We start from the raw sequence: 19,953 nt of genomic DNA, 5'->3' as shown, positions 1-19,953 counted from the left end.
ATGGTGCTGACCACATCGTCTCCCAAATTGCTGAGATCCCACCTCCCCTAAATGTGCCTTCAAGGCACGGTGCTATATTCACAGGGAATTTTATCTTTTACCTTACAGCCAAAAAAAAAAAAATATGTTTAAAACTGAAGGGAGGAAGAATAAATGTTAAATTACTTGCAAGTATCCTTTGAATGCTGGAAAATATGCTCCTCACAACTTTCATTTTTTGCTAATTGAAAAACATATCCCAAAAAATAGTGACAATGGTTTCAAACACAAGAAGTAGTTCATTGACCCACCTGTATGTAACTACCATACATATTCACTTAGAAAATAAACTCCAATAAGCAGTAGCAAGAAAAGTAGTTTGTGTTGTAATTTTACTGAAATAGAGGTTAGTTTACATTTTTATTTTAATTTTCTCTTCTTATGTACAAAAAACATGTTTAAAAGTTTTCATACAAGCCTCAATCCTTCAATGCACTCTTGGAATCAGTTATTTTTTTTCATAAGATAATTGACATGAATAAAGTAAAACACTATAGACTGCAAATGCTTCAGCTGTGATTGCAGAAAATTCATTAGATGCATGAAACAACAATTTTATTTTATTTATTGGACCATATGCAGGATACTCAACAAAATTTGGAAATATCAGTATTCTTTGTGAGTATAATCTTGCAATCCATACTGACTTGGATAATGGAGATAAAGATAATGCAATACTTGTATATATATCTCTGTCTGCCTGTCTCTCTCTCTCTCTCTCTCTCTCTCTCTCTCTCTCTTTCTCTGTGTGTGTGTGATTTTAGAGGTGGAAAAATATCAAATTTTTATTAGTGTATATAACCATGTGAGTGCAAAGGATTTTGCCTTTCAAAAATAAACTGTGTATTTAGACATTTCCTTTACAAATCCATGACAATGGCAAAATTTTGCACTAAATTACAGGCTATTTATAGATATTGGCTCTGTAAAATTATCACTAATATGCCTATGGTAACTAGGTGTGCACAGCTCCTCTGATTAAGGGGGGGGGGGTAAACATTGATGAAAGTTCAGTCAGGAAAGAAAAACCTCATTTTATCTCACTGTTTTAGTTTCATTGCATTGATGGGTATATGCAGCAACATAGAGGCACCTTAACGAATAAATAAATTGTCTGGAATGTGCCACGCTCTTTTTCCTCCAAATAATTGTGTAAGACAAAACTGGTTAGCAACAAGAGTATGAAATATTCAGTAGTTATAACTTCTCTCTCTGGTAATTTACAATGTATTTACAGCAAACAATAACATTGTGAGCAAAGCGAGCAAGAACATTTTTAGATCCAAATTTGTGCAAACTGACAATAATATTGATTTAATATGGCACAAAAAATTTCATGGGGTGCCATGGCATTCTCATTTACAATTTTTTAAAATTTAAATTGTTCGGCGCCCAGGGCCAACTTCCGTCGCCCCCTAGCTACAGCTCTGAACTTGGCAAGACTAAGAAAAGCAGATATTGTGAGCGAATGTATTTTTATTAGTACAAAATTTTATATCGAGGGTGGCAATTGCCCCTTTGTGACCCCTGCAGGTGCTCTTGGCCATCTGGAAGAAATAATGCAAGAAAGACATGAAAACTAATTCCATATTGAGTATCCTTTTCTCCTGCTATTCTACTAGCTTTGCTTTCTTTTACCTCATGTTTGCCTCCCTTGCCTAGAATTACTTTCCGTCCAAGATTTGGGAGGGGCAATGCCCATTGCCCCCCTGTGGTTGCACCACGGCACCCCCCTTTGCCCGTAGTTGCTTCAAACTTTAATCAGCTTGAAAAATTATTGATTTTCTTTAAGAGTATATCTTTTAATAACAGCGATAAGATTCCTCTACACTAAATTTCTAGGTGAAAGTATAATAATGTAGGGACACGGACGGACCTCTGGAAGGGGGGGGGGGCAAGGATGGCCATACCTCCCCCTTAGAAATTGAATGTCAACTGAAAAGTATATATTTCACATGTATAATTTGATTTCAGTCATAGCAATTTACATTAATACGGAAATTTCAAGGGGGCAACACTATTATCGGGGTAATATACCACATGAAAAAAAATGTCTTGCTTGTCCCTCCGAGGGAAAAATCTGTGGACATCCATGATTTGCGAAGGCAATTTCCCCCCACCCCCACCCCGGCATGCACATGCCTATGCTATGGTAGTCAATATTGATAGATTAACCTGTCCTATCCACCAAATAATTATATTAATTACTACTGAACCATTCTTATTTACTTGTGTTGGTGTACTTATAGATAAAGATATTGGACTGAGTTGCAGCAGGTTGTATGTGTTGAAAATGAAGAAATCAAATTCACCAAGAGCAAAATCCATACTAGAATCCACGAGTTATGAAAATGAAATTAAACTTCTGGAACAAGAAATGTTGAAATTCAGCACAAGATTAAGGGACCGTGGAGACACTAAACAAGATAATAATGGAACTGAAGTGAATCCATCACAGCACACATTAACCAGGACGGAGCACGGTGATGCCAAAGAGGCTAATGTAACTAAAGATGAAATTAAGAAAACCACTAAGGATAAGTCAACATTAACCCTGAAGGGAGAGAAAGCAGAAGGAATGGTTGAAAACAAAATGAATTTGGAATCATGGAATGAAAGGTTAAACTTACCAGGCAGGGTAAATGCAAAACACACTGAAATGCACTTGTATTTCACGCCATGTGTGGATACTTTGAAATTTTTTAGTAACAATTCTTATCGGAAGTTAACCGTTCTGGTTGCAGTTGGTCAGGATATAAAGGACCTTGAAGGTTTGCAATATTTGGTTCAGTTGAAGGAGCTGTGGATAGTTGAATGTCAAATAACAGTAAGTTCCATCTTGTTCATCATTTACACTGTGTGTCAGTTTGTTTATGGTTATGGTATACCAAACTCTGTGGTACACCTTTTTCCACAAAAAAGGTTTACGTATCTCACTAACCAGTGTCTATAGGCCAGACTGTTTATCCTGTTACAGTTCCAGAAACATAGCAAATAACCATGCTGTTGCAAGAGTACTTTGATAGGACAAACAAAAATTATCATTTAGCTATTTGAGCCCTTAGATGGTAAATTCTTTTCCATTCACCATCTGAAACACCCACTCCTTATGTGTCAGCTGGCTTTCCTTCCTCTCCACTGTGAATATGAAAATGAAGTGTTCAAATGCCCCTCGCAAAAGGGAAGAAGGAGCTCTGATGGCAAAAAACAAAGCACATGTGATGTCTCCAATACTGCTGCCAGTGGATGAAATAAATTACATGATAGCTGGCAAGGTCTTCCAGCAGACAACACATGACTTACTGGTAGGAACTGGGGAAGCTGGGCCAAAAGGGGAGGATATCTTTATTCTTTATTGTGATCTTCAATATTCATCGCCCCTCCCTTGAGCACATCACAGCTTTTTGGCAATGTTTCAGTTTTGAACATGTTTTACATAAGACTAATGGCATGTGACATGTTGTATATCATAGCGCATAAAAGCAAATGTGTAATTCCTGAGTGAAATAAATATAGTTCGCTTGTCATATCTTAATAATGCTAGATTCTAAGAATTTGCTGTGTGCATGCATAAGGAAAAAGCAAATATGGTCTTAATTACTTAACAGCTGAAAAGTTATGAAACTTGATTTATATAGGGACCCTTATTCTCTTCTGCAAAGGGACCCAAAACAAGTATTGCTACCACTGGATATAACTTACTATGAGAAAAGGGTACTGGTGCGATCTCGCACAAACACTTTTCACTTGTTTCTTTCGTCATTTTTAACAATTGTACTTACCGATTATGCATTGCGATAGGTTCTTGAAGGTGATATTTTGCTCTTGTGAAGAAAATAACTTCAATTTATCACATTAACATTACTACTTTGGTGTTACTGATTTCGGATTTTTCCCGGGTTCGAACCCCAAAAAACCATTGACAGATAGCCCCAAAAAATCATTGATGGATAGCCCCAAAAACCATGGACGGATAGCCCCGAAAACCATTGACGGATAACCCCACAAACCATTTCCGGCAAGGTTAGGTTAGGTTCGGTTAGGTTAGGCAAGCATAGTTTTCTTGAAATATACATGTATTTGCGTCAAATATATTGAACGATGAAAAAATACATCCACGGCCTTTCAACAATCTATAGAAACTCAATTCCGTAAGTACTTTCTCCTGTAAAAATGAAGAAATTCGTTTGTGCGAGATCGCAATGTTACCGAGAAAAGTTATGTGACACTAATGAGACTGGGCCTGGGTTCTTATTCCGTGGCAATGCTGTACCGTGGAACTTCCTGTTGCAATGGAACACCTACGTGTATATATAAAGTATGTACTGAAAATAATGAGCCAAGTGTTATTACTCAAAGTCAGAAACCACTATGATTATTCTACCTACGGTAATACATAATTTGGATCTTATTGTTACTTTTCGACATAACATCCAGATCGGTCAACACATTTGCACCACTGTAGTGGCAGCTAATAAATGCCACTCTTGTAGAAGTCCATTTCGGTACGACATAACCACCATTCTTCACCTCATCATCGTTATCACACTTGGTACCCTGAATGCTGTTCTTCAACGGAGCAAACAAGTGAAAGTCGGATAGGGCTAGATCTGGGGTGTAGGAAGGGTGGGACATTAGCTCCAAGCTCATTTTTTTTTTCAATTTTCCATACTGTGCACCCAGCTGTATGGGGAGCAGATGGTCGAACATGTTTGTTTATGGTTATTTGTCAGAAGCCTTGACACCCATTTTGAACAAATCTTGTGCTAATCAAGAGTCTTTATGGTGTCCTGTATAGCGCTGTGTCCAATGTACAGATGATGTGCAAGTTCAAGTACAGTTATCCTCCTGTCACTTTGGATTCGGTCTGTGTTGTTGCGTGTTGAAGCTGTTTTAGGTCTGCCACTAAGATGGTTATCAGCAATGTATGTGTTACCATCTCTAAAATGTTTCACGCACCTTTTCACTGTACTGTAACCCACACAGATATCCCCATAGAAGTTCTGTAAATGCTGAAGAATTTCTGCAGCTCCAACGTTTTCACTATCAACAAATTCCACGACAGCACATTGATGAAACAAACTGTCTGTGGATGCAATTTTTCTCCTACCGACAGCACTGCAGCGAAAGTGTGCATGTGTCAGCATGTGATTCATGCAGTGGCCAACAGATAACTGTACCTGTCATACGTGTAGTTTCAACCGAAATAGTCAAGGTCTGAGAGTATTCAAACAAGGCTCATGACTTTCAGTATGTACCTTGTATTCAATGTACTGTGATATTTATCATAAAACCATTTAATTTTTACAAGCTATTAATTTTATAAAAGACACAAAATTCTGGAATTGATTTGGCACATGAGGATTGTTGATAATCTTTTTGAAGAAAAAATGAACATTGGATGATGTATATCTAATATATAAAAATGGAAATATATATATATATATATATATATATATATATATATAACAACAGGGATAATTAGATGATTTCACCAACAAAATATAATACTATTATTAATATATGTGTGTGTGTGTGTGTGTGTGTGTGTGTGTGTGTGTGTGTGTTTGTTCCGGCATAATTCTCAAACGTCTAGAGCGATTTCAACCAAACTTGGTACGCGTATCACTTGCAATATGGAAAGAAATACTGTAGGGGGAAGACACCCCTGGCACCCCTGGGGGTGGGGGTGGGGAGGAGGGTGATATGTAAAAATAATCGAAAAGGACCGACATTAGTGTGGAATCCATAGTTTTCGGGGTCGCTAAGATGAATAGTGACACTACCAAGGCCGTTCAACTTCAAGACACATCTGGCACCCCTAGGGGTTAGGGTGGGAAGGGGGTTCATGTAAAGATAATCGAAAACAACCGACATTAGTGTGGAATACATAGTTTCCGGGGTCGCTAAGATGAATAGTGACACTCCCAATCCCGTTCAACTCCAACGACACCCCTGCACCCTGAGGGGTGGGGGTGAGAAAGGGTGACATGTAAAAAATAATCGAAAACGACCGATATTAGTGTGGAATTCATAGTTTTTGGGGTCGTTAAGATGAATAGTGACACTCCCAATGCCATTCAACTCCAAGACACCTCTGGCACCCCTAAGGGTAATGGTGGAAAGGGGGCAACATGTAAAGATAATCAAAAATGACCAACATTAGTATGGAATCCATAGTTATCGGGGTCGTTGAGATGAATAGTGACACTCCCAATCCCGTTCAACTCCAACAAACCTCTGGCACCCCTAGGGGTGGGGATGGGAAGGTGGTGACATGTAAAAATTATCGAAAACGATCTATATTAGTGTGGAATCCATAGTTTTTGGGGTCGTTAAGATAAATAGTGACACTCTCAATCCCGTTCAACTTCAAGGAACCTCTGGCACCCTAGGGGTAGGGTTGGGAAGGGGGTGACATGTAAAATGACCGATATTAGTGTGGAATTCATAGTTTTCTGGGTCGCTAAGATTAATCGTGACACTCCCAATGCCATTCAACTCCAAGACACCCCTGGCATCGTTAGGGGTGGGGGTGGAAAGGGGGTGACGTAAAAATAATTGAAAATGACAGATATTAGTGTGGAATCCAAAGTTTTCCGGATTGCTAATATGAATAGTGACACTCCCAATCCCGTTCAACTCCAAGACACGCCTGCACCCCTAGGGGTGGGGGTGGAAAGGTGGTGACATGTAAAAATAATCGAAAACGACCTATATTAGTGTGGAATCCATAGTTCTCGGGGTCGCTAAGATGATTAATGACACTCCCAATGCCGTTCAACTCCAAGTTCATTTTGCACTATAGTTAGAATTCATTATTTTCCTGTCTAATAGAAGATTGGGATAAATAAATACCCGGCAATGCTGGGCAATCAGCTAGTATATAATAAGAAATGCCTGAGCATATTACTGCTAAGAGTACATTAAATGCCAGCTCGGTGGTCGAGCACGTTAAATGGTTGACTTTCGATCTCACCACCGAAGTCCTTGGGTTCAAATCTTAGACTGGGCATGAGTGCTCCTTGTGAGTATCCCTTCATCAATTTCATAGAATCATTACATTGCCACAATTAGCCAAAAGAGACAGAAAAGCAATGCAATACAAATACAACATGGGATCTAACATTGTAAAGGAAGGCATTTGTTTGTGTACATTCAACTTGGTAACTCATAAACGTAATGCTGGGAGAAATTTTGTTTCTAGAACTAAACTGCTTGATGCTGAAGGACCAAGGCTTGTCAGGCAGTTTTTCATTGGGCAACAAATGGTTAGCACCTTGAATTCCATTGTCACTGTGTCTGGTTTTCTAGATTGGAACCTGCTAATTCTTTTTTAATAGATCCTCAATTGTCCTCACAATCTCAGGTTGACATTAAGTTTTTGGGTCTCCTACCAAGAATCGAACCCAGGACCACTTGTTCCAATGACAAGAGTGCTAACGATTTGGCTATGTACGTATGAGTGGGAGTTTGATTATTATGTATTGTTTTTAATAGAAATGGCCAAAATTCTGTAGTACAAATTTAGTTTCATTTTCTTTCACAGAAAATTGACTATCTGTATCGAAGTCCTTGGATTAGGAAGTTGTACTTATATTCTAATGAAATTACAGAGATAAGTGGTTTACAAGAAAATAAAGAGTTGGAAATTCTTTGGTTGGCAGGGAATAAAATCTCTCAAATTAAGGTAAGCATGCCAAACAAACATGAATTAGATAGAGTGGGATCAGTGAGCATAGGGGAGGGGGATTTAAGCAGGGTTGATAAAATGTCCAGGAATTTCAAAAAATTAAATTCCTGTCCAGGAAAGAAAATCAGCAAGCGTAAATGGGTTCTGGACAGTAAAAAAACATTTTATCTGTAAAGTATTTCAATTCGGTCCAGAAACCTTTTTTCAGATCAATTTAAATATGGTCCAGGAACCTTTTTTTTTTTGGCTGAATTTAAATGCGGTCCAGGAGCCTTTTTTCAGTATGAATTTAAATGTGGTCCAGAAACCTTTTTTTCCAGATCAGTTTAAATAAGGTCCAAGTTCCGTATTGAAATGAAACAATACACAACTTAGACAGAATTTAAATTATGCGAGAAAAAAGGTTCCAGTCCTGCTATGGAACCCATTAGAATGTATAGGTTCCAGATCTTTAACAACCCTGGTTTCATGATGTCGAAATATGCCTGCTCGAATCACAGGAACTTGAAATTCCGAGAATTATGCCTAGCCCACGTGGTTGTTAAAGGTTCGGGAATTGTAAATAAATTCAATTCTCACCGGGGAGAGAAAATCAGCAAGTGTAAATGGATTCTAGACTGTAAAGAAGCTTTTTATGTTTTAAAGTATTTCAATTCGGACCAGGAATCTTTTTCAGGCTGAATTTAAATATGGTCCACGAACCTTCTTTTAGGATGAATTTAAATACGGTCCAGGAACCATTTTTCTGGATGAATTTAAATACGATCCAGGAACCAACTTTCCAAATCGATTTAACTACGGTCCAGGAACCTTTTTTTCTGGATCAATTTAAATACAGTCCAGGAACATGTTTTCAATAAAACAACATGCAACTTTTACCAAATTTAAATTGTGCCAGAAAAAAGGTTCCGGACAGCAGAACCCATTAGAATTTATGGGTTCCTGGACCTTTAACAACCCTGGATTTAAGGGAAGAGACGATTGTCCCATGTGTGACATCTTACTTTTAAAAACAATAAAAAAAATTGTCCCATATGGTATAGTAGTTGGAATTCAACTTCTAGCTTTTTGGGGGGGGGGAGTAGCATACACTTTATATATTCAGATGTACTCAAAAAGTACCTGTACAAGAAATTATAACCAACTAAAAGGCAGATATCAAATGGTGATACATACCTATATTTTGCTCTGTTCCTATAACATGAGTTTTGAATTTCACCAATGTGAACTTTGAAAAGTGCATAACCACTACATATATTACAAAATAATACAATAAATCTTGTACAGCAACTAACCATGTGAGGTTGTATGTATATTGTTAGTGTAAGTTTGAACAAATTCTGGAAAATTAGAATGAAACATTTTTTTAAAGAATGTAGCGTGACCGTTGAATTTTTCAACTGATGACAAAATAGAGATATTAGAAGCTAGTAATAAAATCTTGAACTAGCAAAGCAACAAGTTTTGTTCCTGAATGCAATATTCAATTCCATTCCATTTAAAATTAAAATTTACTAATATTCCATGCAGAATTTATTTCTAACATTGCTTACAAATGTTATTGACCAATTAGTGGCTTTTGTAGTTCTTGACCTGCTAAGACATGTCACTACTGGGACTGTCACTTCTTCTTCAAGTGTTGCAGTGGCGTACGCAAGGGGGGGGTTACCGGGTTTAAACCCCCCCCTTGGGCTCTTGAAATATTATGGAAAATGCTGTAGAAAAAATTAAAAATGGCTAATTTATCACAGTCAAAGATCTGCGACAGTAATAATAATAATAATAATAATAATAATAATAATAATTTGGATTATTATTCCCATGCAGCATGAAGAAAAACACAACATTCCAAACACAATCTAAACGGCCGCAAAGTTCAATTTTGCAATTTTCTTTTGCAAAAAGTCGCGCAGTGACTCTTGCGAGAATTGTGAAAATTCCTTGCTTCGTCCTTATTGCAAACGTTCTTCCCGGTACTGATTTCACATCCCCTTGTGAACTCTCAAGTGATGCTGAGTCTACATCCACATCATTAAATAATGTCGAAGAAGTCTTTTGTGAATCACCTAGAAGGGATAAATGTGTTGGAATGTCTATAAACTTACTTTACAACGAAAACATAGACTCAGTGGAATTTAGCAACATGTATTCTCGCGCTTCATCATCACCCTGGGTGAGTTCCATAGATAAAGGTAATGTAAATTCCCCCGTGTATATAGCACCGTGCCATGAAGTCACACATAGTGGTGTGGTGGGCCCCAAAGATTCTTGATCTCGAAATATTTTGCAGGTGATGTGATCAGCACCATGCTCCGGCAGCCTTCATCCCCCAAGGTTGCTCTCAGATACCCATAGGCTGGGTGCGGAGACAAGGCTGGATAAATTCCAACCAATTCCGGGAATCGAACCCGGATATCCCACGAAGTTGTCAGACTAGACCAGCGCGGCTCCTTGAATGAGTTTCATATTTCGATTATTTCAATAAATTTAATATATTTGCTTGTTTTTATGGATTTTCTTCACACTTAAAATGTCTCACTTATCATATACAAATAACCGTTGACTAGACAATTATTTTGAAACAAAAGAATTATAATTTTGTTCTATTTCTTTCATAAATAGCAGCTGCATTAGTAGTAATTAAACTAATTAATTAATTATAAGAATTATTAATTAATTTATTATTATTATTAATTAATTAAAGTATAATAAAACAATGGTAATGTGAATTTGTAGAAAGTTTTCGAGATAACACCCCCCTTGATGAAATCCTGCGTACGCTACTGAAGTGTTGTATGTTTCTTTAACATGCCTTATTGCCTTTTCCTGACTTACATAATGACTCACTACTGTTTGAGATGATTAATAATCATTATTCACTAAATTGTACAGTATCATTCAAAGATATATGTATACACAGATTGTCCATTGTGATATTCATTGACTTGTTTTGTACAATGTTAAGTTCATGAATTGAAAACCCATCAGAGAAACAGATGATACCCTCTCAAACTCATCCAATACAAGCAATCCCATGTAATAACATAAGAAGAAAAAGAAAAGTGAATGAAAATAGCAAAAAATAGCAATGGACATTTTGTGTTCACATTACCTTTAACATAACAGTACAACACATTTAAATTGAATAGTAACTACATTTTTTTCTCATCTCTAGAATTTAGGTCATCTAAAGGAGTTGAAGGAGCTTCAGATCGCACAAAATAAGATATCAAGTATAGGAAAATCTCTTGATTCCAATAAAAAAGTAGAGTACCTAAACTTATCTGGAAACCCTATTTATAAATTAAATGTAAGTATTAAATTAACTTTCTTAACTAAATTTTCAAACCATGACATGAATCTTTAAGGAAATAATGAAATTGAATAAAAGTTGTTATCTACTGATAAATTTAAAATAATTTGTGTTAAGGTTCAACATCAATATTTTGAAGAAATTAACTAACAAATATATACTGTAGTTAACGTAAGCATGTGTGTCAAATTTATAAACCAAATTACTGGAGTTGTTCATTGGAAAAAACTTTGAGTGTTGGCATCTGTATTTAAAACAAAATAAGTTTTAGTTATTTATTTAAAGACTGGAGAAATTTGTTGCAAAGGATTCATGGAAAACATTTTTAAAAGGATACATCATCATTCAATAGGTGCAAAATATTAATGCATAGTATTTGCAAATGTCCAGTACTTTTCATTAGGATTAAATAAATTTAACATTTTCACTGGTGTTGCCAGTATTACACAAATCAAGTTACAAAATAAATATTACATTATGCAATTACCTTGTCACTCTTTTGCAATATTCACTACCATGTTATAATATAGGTATGTACAGGTATTAATCAATCTGTTATATCCCAAAAGGCTTGATTCTATGTACTACTAGAATCTAGTGTTCATTTGCTAAGGAGGTAAATTACATGCATTTCATTGTAATATGGATAACACTGGATTTCTTTATGATTATCCACGAAGTAAACTTCGTTTTAAGTTTAATATAAGTGTAGAAGCGAGAAGAATGGTGGTTCGACCAGGACTTAAATCCAGGTGCCTGGCATACTGTGTTACTGCTCCACCAATTGAGCTACCAAAGAATGGCAGGATCCATTGCTCGAACCCATGTTTGAGTTCTGATTGAGCATGCATTTTTTATTAAAGTTCTTCGTAGTACATCTCCTGTATGTGCCAAATCATAAAGTAACTGAAAATACTGTTGAAAGTGAGATACAAACTATGAAAAGGGCAAATTGGACATTTTAATCACTCACTGAGTGCACTGCACGTTGTTGATCCTACAGGATACCCAGACTCTGCAAAAGTATTGACCAGGATCAATGATTAAATTTGAACCAGTATTTTTTAATATCGATAACAATGTTTTTACTTATAATGTATAATGTGTTGTTTAGATTTCTGGCATATTTTATTGCTTGTTACATGTTCACAATATTTGGTTTATTGCTTGTTACATGTTCACAATATTTGATTTATTGCTTGTTACATGTTCACAATATTTGGACTTTGTTTAACAGCAATTATAAGGTATATTGGATCATAATTGTGCACAGCAGTGAAAGAGAAACACCGGAAGTGAAAGTGGAGGGTTATGGAAGGACTTTCATTCCAAGAATAATACCTTTTTCACAGGAGTTTCAGGAATTCCAAACATTTGAAAATTCTCACTAAATTGCCCCAAGGAAGGGTTCTCTTGGCATTGTCTCCATCCTGAAGTTTTGTAAAGCTTTGAATAAGTAATTGAAAATGAGTGACCGATTTTGGTTTCCGAACCTGCACTAATCCAACATGCTTGAAGTTTTGGGGGGATGGAGGTCCAAAGTAACCACAACCATTGGGCCAACTGTATTTTTTATGTGGAAAAGGTTGGGTTTAGGTTGGTTGGCAAATTGAAGTTGGTCTTACGTTTGATACGTTCTGGAATAATACGTTGTATTATTATACTATTAATATTAACTTAATAATATTCAGCGGTGAACGATGAGACTCGGTGAAGTACACAGACTCCTCTCAGGTACAGGGATAGTGTTAGGCAAAGACAATATTCACAACACAGAGAAATAAAACCACATTACTGCAGTATATATAAACTGAAAGGTTTTATTCTTTATTTATTGCAATTATAATGCAAATATACTTGAAACGAAGGTGAGGATTTCGCTTTTTCGATGAATTGACTCAACTAAAATGCATAAACTCAATGTGTGGCTATCGGCATGCCTATGATCACATAGACCTAGCTTGCACCCTGAACTACCACACCAAGAGATATGCAATAATAACTGAGACAATATTTGCTCCTTAGCTTTTTATTTCCAAATTAATCCTTAGGCTAGCTTTATTATTTGTCGTAGAATGGTTGCAGTATTGTGCATAGCATCAATGCATGGCTATCGGCATACCTATGATCACATAGGCCTAGTTTGCGCCCCGAACTACCATACCAAGGCCTAGTTTGCGCCCCGAACTACCATACCAAGATGTATGCACAACACCGAGGAGTTCCTTTTAAATTTAAAAGCTTTGTCGATCTGTGGTGAAAGTGTGTTTTATTTCTTACGTGATATCCTCACTTTTATACTATTTTCGAGAACACAGATTCAAGTACAGATGAATCACTCACTATCTACAATAGGATACTATCAACAAAACTGACATCTACACATGTTTAGAAATACAAATTCACATAGTGCACTCTCGCAAACATGAAGATACATTAAACTACTCATAATAGAGCATAAAATACAATAAACATTAAACAAAAGATATACATTACAAATAAGGTGCAATATTACATATAATAACACAACATTTACGTGTCTTTTCATAAAAGTATAATATATCAGTGACATATTTTAAGGTTGTGACGTCACATAAAAATATGGATCATATCATCTGCCCCTTCCTTTCGGAAACTAAGTTTCAGGAAGGAAGTTACCTACCTGGAGGAAACTTTAGTTTTGTAGTACACTCTCTTTCTTCTTATCCTCCGAAAAGTGCACCATTTTTAGGTTATCCAAGTTAACCATATAATTCTTTAGTCTTTGGAATTAACAATGACACAACATTATTTTCCACTTTGTCCACTAGATAAGGTCCACAACATAAATAACTTTTGAATGGTCCTAACTAGTAGGGAGCTTAAGGAGTGGTTTCTAACCATCGCAGTGTCTCCAACTGTCACTGGCTTGGCGTTTCTTTGATAGCTTCTTCTTCTCCCTGATTTGGGCTAAGAATAATTTGGACTTCCAATCCGGTTGGGCTTCTTCCCGTTCAGGGCAATTGAACTGAGTTAGGATCTCTCTGGGTATGGGATGGTTGAAGAATAGTTCAGCAGATGAATATCCAGTAGTCTCAGAGATGGAATAATTAATTAACCAAACAACTTTTGATATGTATCGAGACCAAGCCTGATGTTCTCGATAACAAAATAAACGAAGTAATCTGACTATCTCTTGATTTGCTCATTCTACCATGTTCCCTTTTGGATTGTAAGCTGTTATGCAAACATGATGGATACCACGGCTTTTGGTAAATTCTTTCCACTGCTTAGAGTTAAACTGAGCTCCTCTGTTGCTTAGGATAAACGTAACGTTTGGATAGTGAGCAAAATATCCTCTCTGAAGCGTGTTTATAATTTCTGTAAATTTCTCCATAAAGCATATGCGGAGACAAAACGTGTACCCACATCAATAAGGCTCAAGATGTATTGGTATCCGTTAGACCGAGGAAGCTTCCGAATCAAGTTCAGAGAAAGCATCTCGTGAGGTTGATTGGGACTGATATGAAGGGTTTCCTTGAGTATCCCTAATTTGTCTGGTTTACTCTGGGCACAAATTTCACAATCTCAGATGTACTGTATTACGTCATCCTTCACACCCTTCTAGAAGTAACGTACTGCAAGTTGCTTCAATGTCTTGGATACTCCAAAATGTCCAGCTTCATCATGAATTACTTTCAAGAGAGGTTGCTTCATTACCATCGGAACACACAATTTCCAAAGGGACTGATTATCCGATCCTTTCTTAAATAAAATCCCTTCCTGAATGCGATAGGAACGATGCAATCTGAGGTTAGGTTTCTGAGAATTAAGAGATTCAAGTAAACTTTTGCAGAATTCATCTTTAGATTGCGCCTCTCTCCACTTTTCAATATCATCAATTTCTCCTCTTTCGGCCCACAGGTAGTTTATTCTGAATGTCTGTTGACTACTTTCAGGATGAATCTGGGTTATATCATCAGCAGGATACCAAGATAAAATATTTGCCAGATTGTTTTGGCGACCAGAGACGTATACTATTTTGTACTGGTACTGTTGGAGTTTTAGAGACCAGCGAGTCAAACGACTGTTCCAGTTTCTAGCGTCTTGTAACCATACCAGCCAATTTGTGATCACTGTAGATAGTGAAAGGCCTGCCTTTCAAATAAACAGCATACTTCTCAACTCCAAAGATGATGGCCAAACATTCTAACTCATGGATGGAGTAATGATGTTCGTTCTCCTTCAGTTTTTTGCTTGCATACTGAATGAATTTCCTCTTTTCACCATTCATTTGGAAAAGAATACTACTCAATCCTTTCCCAGAAGCATCACATTGGACACAGAAATCGCTTTCAAAATCAGGCTGTGCTAATTCAGCGTCTCTTACAAGCTCATTCTTCAGTAGCTGGAAAGTTTGCTCTTGTTCGACTCCCCAAACCCAACGTTGATTTTTACCTAACAACTTGGTGAGCGGTTCAGATTTAGCTGCGAAATTTTCAATGAACTTCCGCCTCCAGTTAGTGAGGCCTAGAAATTTCCGAACATCCTTTCTAGTTTTAGGTGTAGGAAATAACTTAACGGCTGAATTTTTGTCTGGTTGGATTTTGATAGCATCTCCAGAAACAATGTGACCCAAGTAGGTAATTTCCTTTTGGACAAATTCACACTTTCGCAGCTTTACAGTCATCCCCACTTCTTGGAGTTGCTGCAACACTTCGTCCAGATGTTCGAGATGCTTGGAGAGTTCTTTGTCGAAAATCAGCAAGTCATCCATATATTGAGTTAGATACTCTTCGGTTTCAGAACCAAATGCAGCATGCATGGCAGCTATGAAAATTGACACAGCACTAGAGATACCAAAATGCATTCGAGCAAACATCCACTAACGTCCTTTATAGGAGAAGGCAGTACATGGTTAGCAGTCAGTTTTTACAGGGATCTGTAAATATCCAGAAGCCAGATCCAGATTTGTAAAATAACGAGCACCTTTAAATTTTTGTAAGGCATCCGAAATGGGCTCAACTGAATTTCGTGGAACACGTACAATTTTATTCAAATTTCTGAAGTCAATGCATGGGCGTACTGTACCGTCAGGCTTGTCGACTACAATTAAAGGGTTCAAGTAAGGGGAATTACAAGGCATTATAACACCCCATTGTCTCCACTTTTCTAATTCTTCCTCCAGGAGTTTCCTTTTTGCTATAGGTATGGGATATGGAGATCGATACACAGGTTCTGTGGTGGTGAGTTCAATCTCACACTGGAAGTTTTTAATAGTACCTGGTCTCTCGGAAAATACATCTCTATGCTTCAATAAGACTTCTTTTAATTGGCTTCTAACCCTTTCACATAAAATCTCATTCACATTGACCTTCTGAAGAATGTCGTCAGGACTAGCTGTCCACTGATCGACATGGGAATCTTCACGGACTTTTCTTACATACGTCCCTGTCGAAGATCATTATTCATGAGGTCCTGCTCTACCGGAACTCCGTCTACGGTGAGGGATAACTTCTCGCGCTGTAGGTCAATTCCTGCTTCATATTTCCTGAGGAATGGGTAGCCCAAAATAAAGTCAACTTCGAGACCTTTCAAGACAAACATGTCCTCCAATAAATTTCTTCCAGCAATCTCCAGATATACTTGTCTACATCCCACAACTCTAGTTTTGTTTCTCCCAGTGAAATCAGTCAGCCTAACATCTGGACATGGTTGTAACTGCAATGATGGCAGCTTCTCTTTAATCTTCTTCCAAATGGCGTAGCTCATGAGATTACATTCGCTGCCAGTGTCCAGTACACAAATAAAATCAATGCCTGTTACAGTTGCTTTAATTAACGGAGGCCTGCATAAATTTCCCTTTCTAACTGCCTGTTGTAGTGCTCTATCTAAACTTTGTTCTCCTTCATTGAGAGTCAGCACAACAAAACGATGATTATCTTCACTATTTACAACATTGTCATCCGTTCCCAGAGAAGTCCAAGATTTTAGCCCAACCGTGATCGGGAACGAAGAATTCACGTCGGGCGACTGGCTAAATCCGACTGCATACCACTCGGATTAGCACTGGTTGATGGCACCCAACAAAAGTCTCTTGTCATGTCGACGCTTTGCCTCTGCTCGTTCGTCAAACATGAAGCAGAAGGTTCGAATGGAAGCGCCATCGCTCTGAAGTTACTGGGTTCAGAGGCATTACATGAGGAGTCATGGGAATTGTCTTCTGGATCAGATCTGGAACGACGTGGCCCACGTGTGTAGTTGTTCCTGCCATTCCTTCTCGGAGGATTACGTCGCCTGTTGTAATTGGAATATCCATTCCTCTGGTTCTGCATAACTTGTCTGACTTTGGGTTGTTGGTTTCCTATTCTATTTTGTCTGGGAGCATTTCCCTGGCCAGCACCTTCTCTATTCCACACAGGCTTCCAACTGTCCTGCTCCTCAAGCACCTCGAATCTTTTCAAAAAATCAGCAAGCAGCCGTACAGTTCGAGGAGAATTAGCCAAACTCAGACTGCGGGCTCTATATGGAAGCTGAGAGATTATTAAGTTCACTATCTCTGGTTCTACATAACGGGCAGACAGATTGTGGTAGGCTGAATAAATGGACCATGCGTATTCTTCCATACTCATATCAGACTGCTTTGAATATCGGCGAGATTTCACTGCCGTCAGCTGCCTCTCTTTGGCCTCTTCAGAAGCATATTGCTTGCGAAAACGGCGGCAGAAATCAGAATAGGACCTGAAATCCAACTGATTTGTTCGAAACCAATGCTCAGCCTGGCCTTTGAATAACCGAGGAATAATTTCCAATCAGTATTCGTATGGAACTTGCATTAAATCAAAGTTCATATTGAGTTCTTTTAAATACTGTTCAGCATTCTGGGCTTTCAGTTCTCCCTTGAACTTGGACAAGGAATTAAGGTCTGCCATCCTTGGGGTTCATGTCGTTGCTGATCACTGAGTTCGTGGTGGTGACTCATCTGACCCGCTTCTCACATTTCCATGCCTTCGTGTTCGCTTCTTGATTTTTGCTTGATATTGAGAGTCAGAGCTGGTGGTGGAAGAAGAGGAACTACGATCTTTCTTCCTTTCTGGATGTTTCCTCTTTGACCCTTCTTCATAAGGACGATGCCGTGCCCTGCGAGATTCACGCTCTCTGTAACCTCTGTCATCGCCCGAGAGACTAAAGGTAGGTGGAACAGCAGATGCCACTTCATTAGATCTTGAATCAGCAGTAACTCGTGGGCGACAGACTTGTTTGTCTTCTCTAGTTCTCTCTCCACCGGCTCTGTCCATCGCTTCATTTAGTTCAATGTTCAAGGTTGGCAACACTGCACTTTCAGCAACTGCAGACGGATGACCAGCTGTTCGAGATCAAGTTTCTGTTTCTGTGTGCCAGGTAACATGCATAGTCTCTAACTGATTCGTAAGCTGTTCTACTTGAGTCTTTATTTCCTCAACGTCCTTACTTCTTTGAGATACAACCAAGGAAATCTGACCAATATTTTCTTGAACCTCAGATCGGAACCATATTTTGTCAGTCTCGACCTCGGCCAATATCTGTTCCATTGTCAGCTGTTTTTCAATAATCTTATGGCACTCCTCAGTGAATCTTGAATTAATATTCTCTACATCGATGCAAACACTTTCCGTGGCTTTATTAACAAGCTACGTCAGAACTCATCAAAGTCCATCTCTCTAGCCTGCCGGATTTCTTCAGAGAATCGGGCCCTAGTTTCCTCATTCTCAGACTTTAGTTGTTGTATTTCACAGGCCATCTCGCCTATTTCAGCTCTTAAAGCTTTCATAGATTCAGCGTGCTGCTTACCGATATCATCCTTTAATAGCGCACATTGTCTGCTAATATCAGCCTTCAAGTTGTTAATGGAATCAGCTTGCTGTTTAATATCAGCCTGTAATGTTTCAGACTGTTTGCTAATATCAGCCTGTAATGTTTCCATACTTTCAACTTGCTGCTTGCTAATTCCTTCAATCATGGCTTTTAAAGCTTTAAACATATTTAACGGATCAGATAAAATAGTTCTAGACAATGATTCACAATCTTTACAAACCAAATCGGTAGCTTCGTGGCTTTCAGATCGAAAATCTAAGCCACAACATTCATAATGTAGAAGCTTTGTACATTTCTTGCACACAAATGTGGTTCTATCTTTATCAATGTCCCGACAACAATCGGGAACATTAAGTCCTGAACTCGAGGTAAGATTTTTATTTGCGCTATGCAAATGCTTTTTTTCCATTTCAAAATGAAATAGCTCTGTGCTTTTCTACAACTATGAAAGTTCAGTTAATCTCAACTTTAAACAATTGTCTTGCCCTGGTACACTACAATATCGAGCCAACACGTTGAGCTGCCACTTGATACGTTCTGGAATGGACGCGTTGTATTATTATACTATTAATATTAACTTAATAATATTCAGCGGTGAATGATGAGACTCGGTGAAGTACACAGACTCCTCTCAGGTACAGGGATAGTGTTAGGCAAAGACAATATTCACAGCACAGAGAAATAAAACCACATTACTGCAGTATATACCTTCTGTCAAAAAAGTACCGGGAATTTGTAATTTAAAAGGCCCGCACTAATGATATTTTAAAAAGCTTTCTTTCCGTAAGTTGGTAGCACTGTACTTAATTACTATGCCATACATGAGCGCGATCTGTCAACCAGTTTGTTTACAGCAGCTGGTTGAATGAGTCCACTTCAGTAGTGCATCACGATTTTTACAATGAACGAAATTATTGAACAAAGAGTTTGCCTTAAATTTTGTGTTGCCAACGGACTTTCGTGTGCTCACTCGCTAAAAATGTTAGAAAAGACTTATGGTGAATCAGTTTTATCAAAAACACGGGCTTACGAGTGGTACAAAGTGTTCAAGGAGGGCCGAGATATCATCGAAGAC

At 37.9% G+C, this 19,953-nt stretch overlaps 1 protein-coding gene across 1 annotated transcript in view; it reads left to right on the top strand.

Moving 5' to 3' along the window:
- The first annotated feature begins 311 nt into the window (after positions 1–311).
- Positions 312–19,953, top strand: part of LOC145988377 (leucine-rich repeat-containing protein 9-like) — a 66,359-nt gene continuing 46,717 nt past the window's right edge. Inside the window, exons 1-4 of the mRNA XM_083123260.1 lie at positions 312–385; positions 2,289–2,866; positions 7,589–7,729; positions 10,908–11,042. Coding sequence (XP_082979386.1) covers positions 2,333–2,866; positions 7,589–7,729; positions 10,908–11,042 — 810 coding nt within the window. The 5' untranslated portion in view covers positions 312–385; positions 2,289–2,332. The remainder of the gene's footprint in view (positions 386–2,288; positions 2,867–7,588; positions 7,730–10,907; positions 11,043–19,953) is intronic.

The sequence above is a fragment of the Lepisma saccharinum genome, chromosome 5 (genome assembly GCF_977018435.1).
Source record: "Lepisma saccharinum chromosome 5, izLepSacc3.1, whole genome shotgun sequence".
NCBI classification, from domain to species: domain Eukaryota; kingdom Metazoa; phylum Arthropoda; class Insecta; order Zygentoma; family Lepismatidae; genus Lepisma; species Lepisma saccharinum.
This window is presented reverse-complemented; position numbering and strand designations above follow the sequence as displayed.